At 49.1% G+C, this 14,575-nt stretch overlaps 1 protein-coding gene across 1 annotated transcript in view; it reads left to right on the forward strand.

Annotated features, from left to right (window-relative positions):
• The first annotated feature begins 12,607 nt into the window (after positions 1-12,607).
• Positions 12,608-14,575, forward strand: part of LOC149369469 (nose resistant to fluoxetine protein 6-like) — a 144,164-nt gene continuing 142,196 nt past the window's right edge. The window contains exon 1 of the mRNA XM_089577726.1: positions 12,608-12,914. Within this exon, the coding sequence (XP_089433852.1) occupies positions 12,608-12,914 (307 nt within the window). The remainder of the gene's footprint in view (positions 12,915-14,575) is intronic.

A 14,575-nucleotide genomic window follows, 5' to 3' on the forward strand; every position in this document is an offset into this window, starting at 1 on the left:
TGTAATACTTCGTCCATGCTAGGGGAGAGTTAGTGAGCTTAGCCTTTCGAAATAAGCGTTTTTTCTTGTTATTTAGTCGTTTTAACGATACGTTAAACCATGGGGAACCAGCCCGCTCGGTTATTTCTATGGTTGGTATATATAGCTTTAAGAGACGATGAAATTCCGACTTGAAAAGTATCCAGTTTGATTCTACGGAGCGAGAAGGAAACCCAGGTGTAAACTTATCTAAGAAGGTTGTTAAGTCGCGATTTATGCTTACGTAATTGCCTTTATCATAAAGTGTAATTGTCTTTTTAATTCTTTTGTGATTATTCATGCTGCAAGAGAAGGTAGTGTGAACTGCCAAATGATCACTCAGGCCATGCATACAAGTTATGGAGGAAAAATTCTCTGGATGAGTCGTTAGAACAAGGTCCAAAATGTTGGCGGAGTGATCTGTTACACGCGTAGGAGTGGTAACTAACTGCGTTAAACCGAACGTAAGGCACGTGTTTAGGAATTCGCTTGGTAGTGTACATTTGGTTATCATGGACGCTGTATCAGACCAGTTTATTGACGGAAAGTTGAAATCGCCAAAGAGCATGATAGGAGTGTTTTGGTGTGTGGTGGTGATGGTGCTCAGCGCGTCATGGAAGAGAGATACAAAGGAACTATCATAACTGGGCGGGCGGTAGCAGACACCAACGATGACGTTTGGAAAAATTTCAGTGCAAATGAGCCAAATCATTTCAAGCGGGGATGAGATAGCTAAGCGGGAACAACGCAGTTCCGATTTCGTGGCTATAAGGACACCACCACCGCGCATGCTGTCATCTCTGTCTTTGCGAAAAACGTCAAAACCTGATAGTGAAGGCAGAATCTCAGAGTCACGAATGTTTGAACTAAGCCACGTTTCTGTTAGTAAAACGATATTGGAAGAAGACGAAGAAATTAGGCTGCATAAGCGATCTCGTTTAGGGATGACACTTCGAATATTGGCTAACAAAAATGATAGAGGATATGGGTCATGATGGCTGGTTTTGCGCTTTGTTGTGACTGGTTGCTATTTTGTTAGTTCAATAACTTTGTCGGAATCATGGTCAAACACGTAAATCTTGTTTCCCACGAGCAGCCTGTCGTATCGCAGTTTAAATTTTGTGTTGAGATTTAGACTGAGGCCGAATTCGACGAGGCGTTTACGAGCAAGTCGTGTTCGAGGCGAGAAATCCTCAGCAATACTGAAGCCACTGTTTTTCAGCTTGCCACTTGCAGAGATTATGCGCTGCTTATCCTTGAAATGTGCAAACTTAACAATTATTGGCCTAGTCTTGCCGTATTGAAAGCCGCCTAACCGATGAGCGCGCTCAATATCTCGTGGTTCAACAGATTCTTCCAGCTGCTCCGCACAAAGGTCGATGACATGTTTTTCGGAAACATCCCATGATTCCTTGCCTTTGTCTTCCAGACCGTAAAATATCAAATTACATCGACGTGACCTGTTTTCCGCTTCGTCAATCCGGGCAGACAATGTCAAGACGAAATCCTTACACTCCTTAGTCGTGGCCCTGATGCTTTCTACTTCATTTTTGACATCAGAGAAGCACGCGCAATCGGTTTCAATTTTCGTCAGTCGCGTTTTCAGTTCATTAAAAGTTAATTCATGTTCGGTTAAAGTGGAGCGAATGGTTTTCAATTCTTCAAGCATAGCTGCCTGCCCGGACTTGATTTCACGTATCCCTTCTAGCAGTTGGGCAAAATCATCATGAGGAGGTCCAGGATTAGTCTCTACATCACCAGCTAATAACAGTAACTTCAATAGCATGCAGACACAGTTGTACATAATGAGACATGAGCTGCGTGGGCCCGGCAGCACGAATAAACAACGGTTGCTAGTACGCTTAGCATAGAGGCAATAACAATTCGTTACCTGCACAGCTGAGAAGCGAGGCAGGTTAGTGATGCCCATCGTAGATGTGCTGCCGAGCCCACTGAAGGGTGCGCCGATGTGCGAATGGAATATATTGGCTATCCGTGATGGCGATAGCATGACTGAAGTTCCGGTGACCAGATGAGAAGATAGCCACGGCCTTTGATCCAGAGAAGGGAGGTGGGGTTGCGCACACTGGGATGCGCAGCCGTCAAATGATGCAGCGGCTTCCGAGAGACGCAGTTTCTCCGGGTACATCGATGGCTTGGGCGTGAAGTTGAAGTTGTAGTCTACAGGCTCGGAACGAGCGACGCAACGGGGCATCGACCACGGGCCAGGCGGGACGCTTGGTAGCGCACCGGTCACAAGGGCAGGACCGGAGACCTGCCCGCCGAAGGAGCCCAGGGACTGAAGCCACCAGATGCCAAGGCACTGCACAGCGAAGAAGCGAGGCAGGTTAGTGATGCCCATCGTAGATGTGCTGCCGAGCCCACTCTTGGCTCATCAGGTACATGACTACTTATTCATATTTGATTGAAGAATTTAAGCAGTGCTTCTACGTCACCCTCAGAGAAATGGGCAATCATAGTGTAATGCAAAATGTCTGGGCCTGGTGCTGTCTGTTTACCAGAAGATAATAGTCTATTTAATTCCTGCAGTGTGATAGGCTGTTTATAGTCCTCATACATGCCTGCTCGAGATGGAAGTTTTTGTTTTTCAGGTATTGCTTTGTGCTTCTTGAATTCCGTGTAGTTTTCCGACCTTGACACTTTAGCAAAATGCTCGCCAAATATATTGGCCTGTTGTTCTAATGATGTTTGTGTACCGGGTGCGGTCAACAGTAGAAGCGTGAAAGGGGTATGGTCATCAGTGCATTTATGAACTTTTTCTCACATTTTCATTGAGGTTATTGAGCTCTTTATTGAGGAGACATATTTCTGTCAGAAGGTTTTCTCTGCACTTCTTTGAAAGTACTGCGCTCTGGCCCTGGGTCTCGTAGAGGTAAGCAAGCTCTCTGCAGTGAGATACCGACGGTGAGCGCCCCAGCCTTTGTTTTGCTGTTTTGTTGCGAATATGCATTCTTGTGTCCACCATACTTTGTCTTTCTTGTGTACGAGTCCTGTTGTTTGTGGTATAGCGAGTGTTGCGGCCTATATTATTCATGCAGTAAACTTTTCATTGATTTAATCTATGCTGAGGTCTTGAGAAAATTCTTTTTCCAGACTGTCACTTGCTCTAAAAAGTGAGCCGTCGGCGAGATAAATTTTGCAGCGCCGGGGCCTTGTGGGGATGATTGGGGCAGATGATGAGAGCCTGATGACAGTAGGAAGGTGATCACTTCCCAGGAAGGCATGTAAAAGATCCCATTTAAAATCATTAAAAAGTGATAGTGATGCGAAAGCTAGATCGAGGAAGCTCATTTTTTCTGAGCTTGGACAACAATATGTGGTCTTTTCCATATTTAAAATACATACATTATTTGAGAGGATAAAATCTTCGGTTATTTGGCCCCTAGAGCCACTGTGTTCGCTTCCCCAAAACGGGGAGTGAGCGTAAAAATCGCCAACTACCAGATATGACCGCTGCGACGCAGGTGGATTAGAAGCTACCTCCATCACCTCGCAAGAGGGGATGGGGGACCGCGGAGAAACCGCGGGTGTGCGAGTTTCAGGCCTCTCCTGGAGGGGGAAGTCCTGCGGGTAGCCGACCCGTGGGACCATTTCCCTGCTTAGGAAATGGCAGAGCAGCCTTTGCTGTCCCTAACTGGGGCGCCTGGATGGCCTCGGGAGTGGCCTGGGCAGACTGGTGGTGCACTGCCCCTGCGCATCACATCAGCGAAGTTTGTTTTTGCGGAGAAGGTGAAAGTGTTCTTCATTTGGAAGAGTCGTCTTCCTTGAAAGAGATATTTTGTTTTGGCTTCTTTTGAATAATCTCTTTGATGGAGGCGAAATTCTAGATGCCCGTGTATTGTGTGATGTCAGTGCACGTTAAGGAACCCCGCGTGGTCGAAATTTCCGCAGCCCTTCACTGCGGCGTCTCTCATAGCCTGAGTTGCTTTGGGAAGTTAAGCTTCCATAAAACCAAAATTAAAACGTTCTTCCAAGAGGGGACATCACTTGAATATGCGGGGTGATCCCCTTCACAGTTTGCGCAGCGAAGTTCTGCTCCTTCAGGGTTTTTCGAAACCATGCTCTTTTGAGTCCATTTAGCGCACGTTTTGTGGCCACGGCAGCTATGTGACCCATGACCACACTTTTGAAAGTTGAAGCACCTTCGACGGTTTGGTATATAATGACGAACATTTATTTTCAAGCAGCCTGCTTCTATGGACTCCGGGAGTGTGCGCGAGTTGAAAATGAGGACTATAGATGCTTTGTAAGTGTTTCTTTTTCATCTTTCCTAATTCGGATGCGATGCACATTTATGACATTCTGGTCTCTGAGGCCCTCAAGGATCTCTTCTTCAGTGAGGTGGATGAAATCTGTTTCAGAAATCACACCCCGGACGGTGTTTAGGGATGGTGAGAAGTGATTGAGACTGGGGTTTCCCCAATTGACACTATGGTTGAGGGTTTGGAGTATTGGGCATTGTCTTTAAGCTGCAGTAGGAGGTCTTCACTAGGCATCCTTTTTTCAGCTTGCAACCGGTGCGCAAGGCATCGGTCAGGATTTTTGCTACCAGGAGTGAGGATATCGTTCAGGCAGTTTTTTTTTGTCTCAACCACTGGCTCAACCACCAGGGTCCCCTTTTCCGCGCACTGCAGGGTCCCCTTTTCCCCTTTTCCGCGCACTGCAAAGCGCGGGTGCTCGGGTCCGTGGTGATGCACTACGCGCCTTCATCCCCTTTAGGGGATGCCCCTGCGGAAGCTCAGGAACCCGTAGTGTCGCAAATCACCAAAATCTACATGTAGCAGACGCCCTTGCGGGGATATGTTGTGGTGCGCGTCCTATAATATCTGTAGAGATTTGGGAAGCTGCTTGTCTGTATTAGTCTAAGTGCTACCGCATGTTATGTGCTGAGGTTCCTATGTGATGCTGGGCAGGTCCTGCTGTTCAGCAGCTGCGCCTCGAGGCGTTCGTTGTAGTCAGACCACAGGGGTATGAATTGGAGGATCTGGTTGCCCTACCCGGTTGGTTAGCACACGGGCTGAGCCAATCGCCCTCGCGTTCTTCTCTAGTCCCGCGTGACCCGAAGTCCACGTTATCCGATGGTACTCTTCCAGCGTTGGCCCTATAGTATCTAAGCCGCCAACAGCGGGGTTCTTCCGTTCATGAAATTTCGATAGGCCCGCTACGAGTTCATAATGACGCGCACTTCCTTGCCGACTCTATACTGCTGCTTGATGACCAACGCCGCGGCTACGGTTTCTGTCGCAGCTGTGGCCTCCGCCCTGTCGGATGCGGCAAGGACCAACGAGTGTTCGTGGTCCACGGCGGCTACTGAGAATATGCCCTTTCCAGGTAAGCTGGCACGTCCACGTATACGACGTACGGGTCCCCTTGAAACTGATTTCCCAGACTTGCAACTCCCGCCTCCCGTCTACTTTCGTGAAGTTCATGACTGGTGTGATTCGATGTGAATGTTACCTTGATGTACCCGCGTACTTCCGCAGGAAGAGAGCTTTGCCCCTCCAGGGCACGCGGCTGCTCTACCGTGCCTGTCCTTTGGAGAATGGCTCTGCCTGCCACTGTTTTCTACAACCTGGCCTTTTGTGCGGAGAGAACCGCACCCGACAGCTCGGTGAAAGTATTGCGAATTCCTATAGCCGCTAACCGCTCTTTCGAGGTGGTAACTGGGAGATAAAGCGCCGTCTTGTACGCGCTCCTAATTATGGCCTCGACCTGGCTTTCTTCCTTCATGCTGAGCGAGTGATACGGCGCGCCGTATGTCACCCTACTGATCACCAGGGCCTGGACGAGACGCAGAGTGTCCTCCTCTCTCATGCGCTTGCGATGCCTCGTTATTCGTTTGATCATCCTCGAGATCAGGTTGGTAGCGGACCGTAGTGTTTATATAGTCTTTGATGCCCTTTGGCTGCTTTATGTCTAGAAACCCAACACTGTGAACCTAACCGCCTCCTCGATCTCCTGTCCCTCTATGTAGAGGTCGATGGACCCGGGCGTTTTGTAATTTCTGCCATGGACCCGAATCACCTGCGATTTTTCCGGCGCGCAATGCAATCCTCTCCTTGCCGCGAAGCTCCACGGCATTCGCCGACTCCTGAAGAGTGGCCTCCCCTCTGCGCGAGGGAGCCCTTGGTGGCCCGGAGCCTGTAGTCATCCGCGTACAGTGAAAACCCCATATCCGGAAGCTACCGCAGCTCCGTAGTTAGTCCTAACACCACGATGTTGAATAGCATAGGGGAGATGACGGCTCCTTGTGGTGTTCCCTTGTTCGGCACATTGATCTCCTCTGACCTTGTCTGATCTATCCCGATAGTTGCGGTACGACCCGCCAAGAACGCCGTCTCGTATGCGAAAGTGCGCTCTACGCAGCTTATGTCGTTCAGCCCTCGGAGGATAGCTTCGCGAGAGACGTTATCGAAGGCCCCACCGCAGGCCGACTACCAGAATAAAATGTTCTCTGCCCCTCGGATGTCCCTCCTCGTTAAGGATCAGGAATGCATCCTGCGCCAACAGTCCCACCCTAAATCTCAATATGGTGCAAGATAAGAGGTAACTGTCTTTTTTGAGCTTAAATGACCCTTTCATACAGCTTTCCGAGGCCCGAAGTTAGCAAAATCAGCCATAGAGTGTCAGCTGCCGGCTTGTTCCCTACCTCGGGATTGTTGATGGTGTCCGCGTGCCTCCAAATCTTGGACACCTGGTCTTTTTACTATAGTGCTTCGTTTAGATACTAGGACAAAACTATGATAGGAATCGGACTAAAATTTCTAAGCATGGCATTCGTGATTTTGTACGCACCAGGTGCGGTGTTCCGCTGCGAAGCTGGCGCCATCACGTACACATCCTCTTGGGTTATCGGAGCGTCCAGTGACGGATCGGGTCCCCTACGTACCTGAAGCGACAGTGGGGGGAGTGGGGGGGGGGGCGGGTGGAGATGGAATCTTCTCCCAGATCTTCAAAGCCTCAATCGTGTCCTCCCTGGAAATTTGTGAGCGATCTTTTTTAACGTTCTACTGGTTACCGACTTCGCTTTGTCTGGCCATATCAGGCAGTGCAATATGGTCCATGTCTGCGCAGGTCTCAACATGGCCTTCAGCGAAGTACAAAACTGGATCCAAATTTGCTGCGTCGGCTCTGTAGGGTAAGCACTGGCCTCTTCCGTGATCTTCTATATCAGAAGATTGAGCTTCTATTCAGCCGTCGCCTCCTCCAGCGTCAAAGGAGCCCCTCGCGAGCCTTCCATAGGCGTAGAAGATGCCGCTCGACCTCCGGAGTGCATACCGTACGCAGAATAGTCTGTGTTGTCTGAATGTGAGCGTCATGGAGGTGCTGCATCCAGTCTGTGGTGTCTGATGCACCATCTGACGTTGCGGGGGTACTGCCTATGCGCCTCCCAGTTCATGATCTTGATTTTTACGACGGTTCTCTCAAGCTTCGGCTACGAAAAGTACGTGCAAACCAAGCAATGATCGCTACTCAGTGCCTCGTCCAGATGCGTCCAGGTAACTTCCCTAACGTACGTTATTTATGAAGGACAGGACCGGAAAGGTCTCCCTGCTGACACTGTTCCTTGTCCCGGTGGGGTGGAAACGAGCTCTTGGCCACCTCGACACCCGCCTGTTCGGCTTCATCAAGGACTGACGGTTAGAGCACTGCACGGGCCTCAATCTGAGGCCCGAGCCCAGCCCGGGCCCGAGACCTGAAGCCCGAGCCCGGCCCAGGCCCGCGTCTTCAAGCCCAGTCCCGGCCCAGGCCCGCTAAATTATCGCTCTAGCGAGCCCGGCCCGGCCCGTGAATCCTCAAGTGAAGCCCAGCCCGGGCCCGGCCCGGCCCGTTTCACAGTTACGCTTGAGATATACTGCTTACTCTGAGCAAGTAGGCTGCTACTAGACCGATAAGAAACTGGCCGACAAAGGTTCTGAAACCACAGTTTGGCTTGCAGAAAGTTGGTTCTTTTTAACACAGAAGGAAGTGATTAAGAGTAATGCTCGCCAGGCCCGTCTTTTGGACAGTGATCTCGTGTTGGTGCGCGAAGATAAACTCGGAAGTTCCGAGAGCCAAATAAAAAGGCCTGCATACGCGCGTAATAGACTACTTTGCATTCCCCCATGATTTTAATCAGTTATATTTTACCGCCCGGAAGTATAAACATTAAAGCTGCCTAGCAAGCAGTGGGATGACAATTTTAGTGAACGCGATCTCACAGGTTGAACTCATAACCGAACTGGTCGCCTTTCAGCAGAAACGAAAAGCTAAAAGTCCAGAGCATTTCACGGTGTGTGTTTTGAAGACTATAAGCGTCGTAAACTAATATGTTCTTCCCGAATGCATTTCTAATAGTGTATAGGTATGTTTTGGGAGGACGAACGATCAATGGGAAATTAAGACCGGTTGAATTTTACTCTTACTGGTGGAGAAGAAGATAACGCGCGAGCCACGTGATAACTTACAGGGCAAAACACTTGTCGTGACAACCAGGCTGAAGAAGCGAGGAGGGATAGATGTGGATATGAGATGAGATTTACAAACTGTCGCGAGCTTTTGTGGCTATTTCATTTACGAGACGTTCCGGTCAGCTGGTCAAAATGAAAACCAAATGCGCTTTACTTTGTGAATTTTCTCACATGAGAAAAATATAGCTCTAACATAAACGCTATGTTTTTGGGGCTTAAGGGCCCAAGGTAAGTCAGGCTGTGACAGACACCGAAGCAGAGGGCTCCGGATCATTTCGACCAAGTGGGTTTCTTCAACAAGAAATGATACTGCACAGTACGTGGCTGTCATGCTGCCCGCCCGGATAGAAATGCGGCCGCCGAGGCTAGGAGCAAACCCTGGTTCCCCGGCTCAGTAATCAAGCGCCTTGACCACTAAGCCACCGCGGCGTGGAAATAAGGAAATAAATAAGTCAAGTAGTAAAGCTTAGTTTTTTTTTTTTTTCTCAGCGCGTACTATAACCCATAGCTCATCCGTGTCGCTGCTCCAATGCCGCAGTTGTGTACTATCAGCGTCAATTGAAACGCGAACAAGCTAATTGAAACGCGAACAGCACAACTCGCAGGTATTATTGTAGGGAGGCAAAATACATGAGCAGTTGATTTTCCCATCGAAGCCGAAAAAACCGCTCTTCTGAAATGTTAATAGCCCACGCCTGTATTTCACCTCCAGCCTCTAATATGCTTGATTTTTTGTACTCGCGTTTCAGGTGTTTTGTTCGCATTTCATTTGACGCTGAGAGTACTTCACTCTGCAGTAGTGAATGAATAGTCGGACGCCAGCAGTTTCTGTACGGACCCAAGCCCGACTCGGGTCCGCCGCTTTAAGCCCGAGCCCGGCCCGGGCCCGCAACTTCAGGCCCGGGCCCGGCCCAGGCCCGGCAAAACAGATCATGTCCCGGCCCGGCCCGGCCCGCGGGCCGGGCCGGGCCCGGGCTTTCGGGCCGGCCCGAGCCCGTGCAGTGCACTACTGACGGTCCTTTCTGCTTCTCCCGCTGGTAGCCCCAAGCCGTATGAGGTGCGTTCGTGTCGCCCACTGCCACCAACCCTGGTGCTTTCGTGAATAGTCGGACTTTCGTGAATAGTCGGACTTAAGCTTTCTTTCTGCGCTCTCGGCGCACTGTCGAGATTCAAGATGAAGGTACTGCGCTTCCCCCTATTCTGCGGAAGTACCCCCAAGAATACGCGGTTGATGTCTTGCTGTTGAAAATAATGGCCCACTGACGTCACCGCTTTAGAAACCAAAACCGCCATCCTGGGTGATGTCGCGTGTTGAATGACGTAATAACGTTCAGCTTGACCTTTCAGCCTGACCGGCTCACTCCCTACCACCTGAAGGCATATGATGTCGAGGGGGGGGGGGGGGGGGGATACCGATGACTGTGAATGAGCAGTTGCAATGAACTCGTCTTCTTGTTGAGAGGCAATATCACTGCCAGATCTCGAGACTTTCTTGCATGTGTCTGCTGGAGTTGTACATTGTTGACATCTTGACTTTCTGCGTCACTGACGTCGCCTGTGTTGATTGTGCGGATTGTTAGTGTCGCCGATCCACTTTCGGGGACCAAACTCCAACCTGCGCTGGTTTTTCTGCACTTCGTCCAACGCGAGCCATTCATTCTGGGACTGCATGTGCAGCTACTTTATCTGAGCCTGACCTCCTCATTGTTGCGCGATATCACAGGCGCCGTTTTTTCTATCTGCCGGAGCGGAGAGGGGGCCCAGTTAGCACCCTCTCTCTTTTTCATTTGCTCTCCCCTCGTTCTCCGGGCATGCTCCTTGGCAAGAGATTTTATTTATTTATTTTAATCTCAGGATAGAGAGTACATTAATAGGGGAACGGAAGATATGGAAGATAAAAAGGAAGATAAAATATGGAAGAAATATTGCAATAAAGAATGTGCGCCGATTTAAAAGGCTTAAGAAAAATGTGCACCGATTTTCGTGACTCACGAGCTTCCCAGCGCGTTTGAGTATTATGCAATTCTGCCTACGGGAGGGCACCAAAATTTGCCTTTTTTCATATTTTTTTCTTAGAGCCTAGCGTCGTAGCACGGATTGACATCGAAAATGATTCTCAGTTTTAGGTACCCTAAATATGGTTTAGTTTACAGGGGTTTAAAGTCCCAAAGCGACTAAGGCTACCAGAGACGCCGTAGTGAAGAGCCCTAAATATGGTGTTTAGGATAGTGTGTGACGAGCTGGCATAGCTGATATTGAAATAACACGTGAAAGATGGCGCCTTGTATGCTGGAGAAATGGATGGGGTGATTCCACGTAATATTGAAGGAAGCGTGGGTGCTCGATCACTTAAATTTATTTCAATTTTTTATATATTGGTGCCTGATGACTCGAAACAAGAGATCGGCAATTGGTTTTACCCCAATTTTTTTCTAAGCACCCGAAATTAACAGTGGCGAAGTGATGTAGTTCCGCGCTCATGTGCTCTGCTGTTTTGGGCAACTTGGAATTTTTATGTATTTATTTTCTATACCCCCCGTTGCAGAAGATTATGGAGGGAATCGGGTTTACATAAATCGTAAAAAACAAACAGCGGGGATTTTAGTGAACAAACGCGATACAATACAAAATTTACGAGCGGTGAAGTAGCATACAATACAAACATTACAAAAGCTGATCATAGCGCAATGGAAGCAGTACAGATTTTCGACCAGTAAACTAGGACAGCTTGTGAACATGAGCAAAACGTATCATGGCAAAAAATAAGGATAAAACTGGCTACTTGTGAAGAAAACTAAATCAAATCCCGAAACAAAAATGCAGACAGTGACTGGCGAAAAAAAAAGCTTTTTACACAGTGCCTACGGGATTCTAGACATTTAACGTACGTACGTTACATGACATAGGTTAGTGACTCACGTGAACTTTGTGTTCGTGATCAACAAGTGACGAACGATGATGCGTTGGCGCTGATATACAGTGGCTGATGAGACGAGTTTGTTTATTTTACTTGCCGCGCACTTTTTTTCGCTTCAGTGTACTCGCCGTTCCTGTCGTGAAGCGTGCAGCTGGAAACAACGACATCGCTCTCGGCAACTCCCCGTCGACCGTGTGAATGTGACAGTCAGTAGCAAAAGATATGCTGCCCCCTGACCCCATCGGGGACAATTTCGGGAGGAGGGGGGGGGGGGGGGGGGGGGGGCTCGAGCCTTCCAGCGCCCCCGCAGTCGTCAACTGTGCGCGACATGTTGTTGAAGCATCGCTTGGAGACTCCCGAGGCTCGCGGCCGCCGGGGCCGCCGGGTCGGGGGAGGGGGAGAGGGTGCACCCTTTTCTCTAAATTGAGGACATGCGAATCGTTTTGCGAACAAGCGTTGCAACGCTCACATAACTCTAGACCACTCGCAGTCTACGTGTATAAAATGCAGGATGAGCGAAGCTAACGGCTAGAAAATATGTGAGTCGGCACCAAACTTGCAACATCGGAAGTGGCTTTGTTCTGCTTTCGTTGGCTAGAGCCTGTACAATCGAACGTAAATCCGCAATTTTTGGCTCACTGACATGCACGTAGAACCATATCGGCTTCAGTTGCTTCCCTCGTGCTCAGCTTCACAAGCGTGTTTGTTGAAGTCCAGAACAGACGCTAATCCTCAGTGCACGCACATGCCCCAGCCTTGACTACGCAGTGCCAGCGCAGTCCTCTTTATGCCGTTATGCTCCTAGATAAGGAAATAAAAGAACAGCCTGCAGACGAGAGGAAGAACCGCTAAAGCGGCACGTGCCTCAGCGCAGCCTGTTGCATAATAACTGAGAGGAATTAGCGTTCAGTGGCGGCGAAGGATCCGACATGCAACTGGGCGCAGACAGGAAAGTCAGTTGGCCGTCCTCAGAGCAAAGCACCGCGCCCGCCTTGCAGCACGCTGTAGTCCCAGTGCACTGGTCAACGCGATTTCAGCGGGATCTCGTGGCTATCGTCGAGCACTGACGAGAAATGTCAATGTACGCGTTTTAAGCGGAGAAAACTTTCCGATCGAACACGCTGTTAGGGTAATTTCACTACCATTCGTTTCAATCAGTCTCCAAGCACTGCGCAACAACCGTGGAGAATAAGCCGCAGAAATGAAGACGTCGGTTTGGGTCCTCTTCGTGGCCTCCTCCTGTTCTTTGGCCTCTCCCCTGGCGCCGTCGCTGGTCTACGATGGCAATGCGTCTGTGGACGGAGGCGTCCCCAACTCAACCACAGCTGCCACGCCGACGTCGGCCAACTTTGCGACGAGGATTCGCCACTTCGCGGGAGGCCTGACACAGCGCGTGCCTCCGTGGGTCAAGCAGAGACTCATCCAGGCCCCGGTGTCGACCGAGTGCTCCCTGGGCTTGCTCAGGATGCTGCGAGGGCTCTCCAACCTGGACGCGTGGGCCATGCGCAGTGAGTGCCGTTCGGGGAACTTCCAGTGTTGCTGAAGCGCGCCGCCAGAGGGACACCACACACTCTAAACAGTAGAGGAGTAGAAAACGGAGTAAGGTGTCCTCTTAAATACTCCCTTTAAGGGGCTGAGCATGTTGCAATAGCCCTGGGGTAGATTGTCACTGAAAATACGTAACACTTGCGGATGAAAGCGGAGTTCTAGCAGTTACGAAGATTTCAATCGAGGTTTCAACCTACTTTCTTTTCTAACCTCGGGACCTTCCGGTGTAGAGTTTGAAGCCCTCCTCCCATTGCTAACTGCATCAAATTGTTATGCTTTGCAGTGCGAATATACCTCCGTTGGCAAGAGTATGCATTCGTATATCAGCGATCGAAATCTACTCCAAAACATGAGCAGCGCATCGTGTGTTTAGAGTGTCATTTTTTAGCATCATTGTTTGAGCGAAAGAAAGAAAATAATACAATAATTTCATGCGAACGTGTCAAGCAGGAAGCAAAACACTAATGAAGATATCTACTAAAATGTTTTGGTTCAAACATATACTGAAGTTGCAAGAAGCGTTTTGTACCTAAACATACAGGGTATTTAACCTAAGATTCTAGACAATTTTGAAAAATGTTTCAGATGGATGAGCGCTTTTTTCGGCACAACCATGTCAGAGAATGTACAACATGTACAACCATGCATAACCATGTACATGGTTGCACATGGAACCATTAAACCATGTACAGTACGGTCCACTGTTAAAGGGAACATGCGATAGCGTGGCCTCCGCGCTTCACGAAGCTCTGCCGCCTAGATGCGGCGAGAATAGGCGGTGGCAGGTGCATGCGCGGAATGACCAGCCGTCATGCTGACTGCGCATGCGTCTTGTGTCGACGATTCCCACAAGTTCACAGCGGCAGCGCTTCGCCATGCGCGGAGACCACGCGATCGCATGTTCCCTTTAACAGTGGACCGTACTGTACAACAGAATACAGCTAAGACGTGCTAACAGCACGCTGATTAACTAATATGGAATAGTTATCTTTGTAACTATTACTGTTAACTTCCTTAATTATTGATAAGCGTCTAGCCTACCGTAAGCAATACCATATCAGTTTTTAGAATTTCGAAAATAGGGTTACTCTCAACGCTGCGGTCCAACAAATATTGGTTGCATCGAGACAAAATTCATGCGCTATCGAGAAGCTTGCAGGAAAAGCAACCTCTCCAGTGCAAGCAACTCGTCGAAATAGCCAAAATTTGTTCGGCCACAGCGCAGAGTAACTGCATTCTGGAAATTAATAAAACTGATATGGATATTACTTACAGTGGGCTACACGCCTATCAATAATTATAGAGCTTGAAGGCGCACTACAAAGGCATCTGAACTGGTATTTTTACTGCGGGAACTCGACCTACACGTTCCGAGAATTGTCTTGTGCGGCCGATTGCCCTACTTTAAATCGGATTAAACGTCCCGGCTCCCACCTTTCTTTTTTTTTAACTCACCGTAAAAGATAGGAGAATTCACCTGACGCCTGGAGTGCCTTTCAGGCAGTCGCGTGGCGTCTTTGCTTTTGCTTTCTTTGTATTTTAGGCTTCCGTGAATAAATAGATCCAGTCAGGGACTACATAGCTGCAAATTAGGCCCATGGAAATGAAAATACACGTGGAT

The sequence above is a fragment of the Amblyomma mixtum genome, chromosome 1 (genome assembly GCF_055824585.1).
Source record: "Amblyomma mixtum isolate Tamu chromosome 1, ASM5582458v1, whole genome shotgun sequence".
NCBI lineage: Eukaryota > Metazoa > Arthropoda > Arachnida > Ixodida > Ixodidae > Amblyomma > Amblyomma mixtum.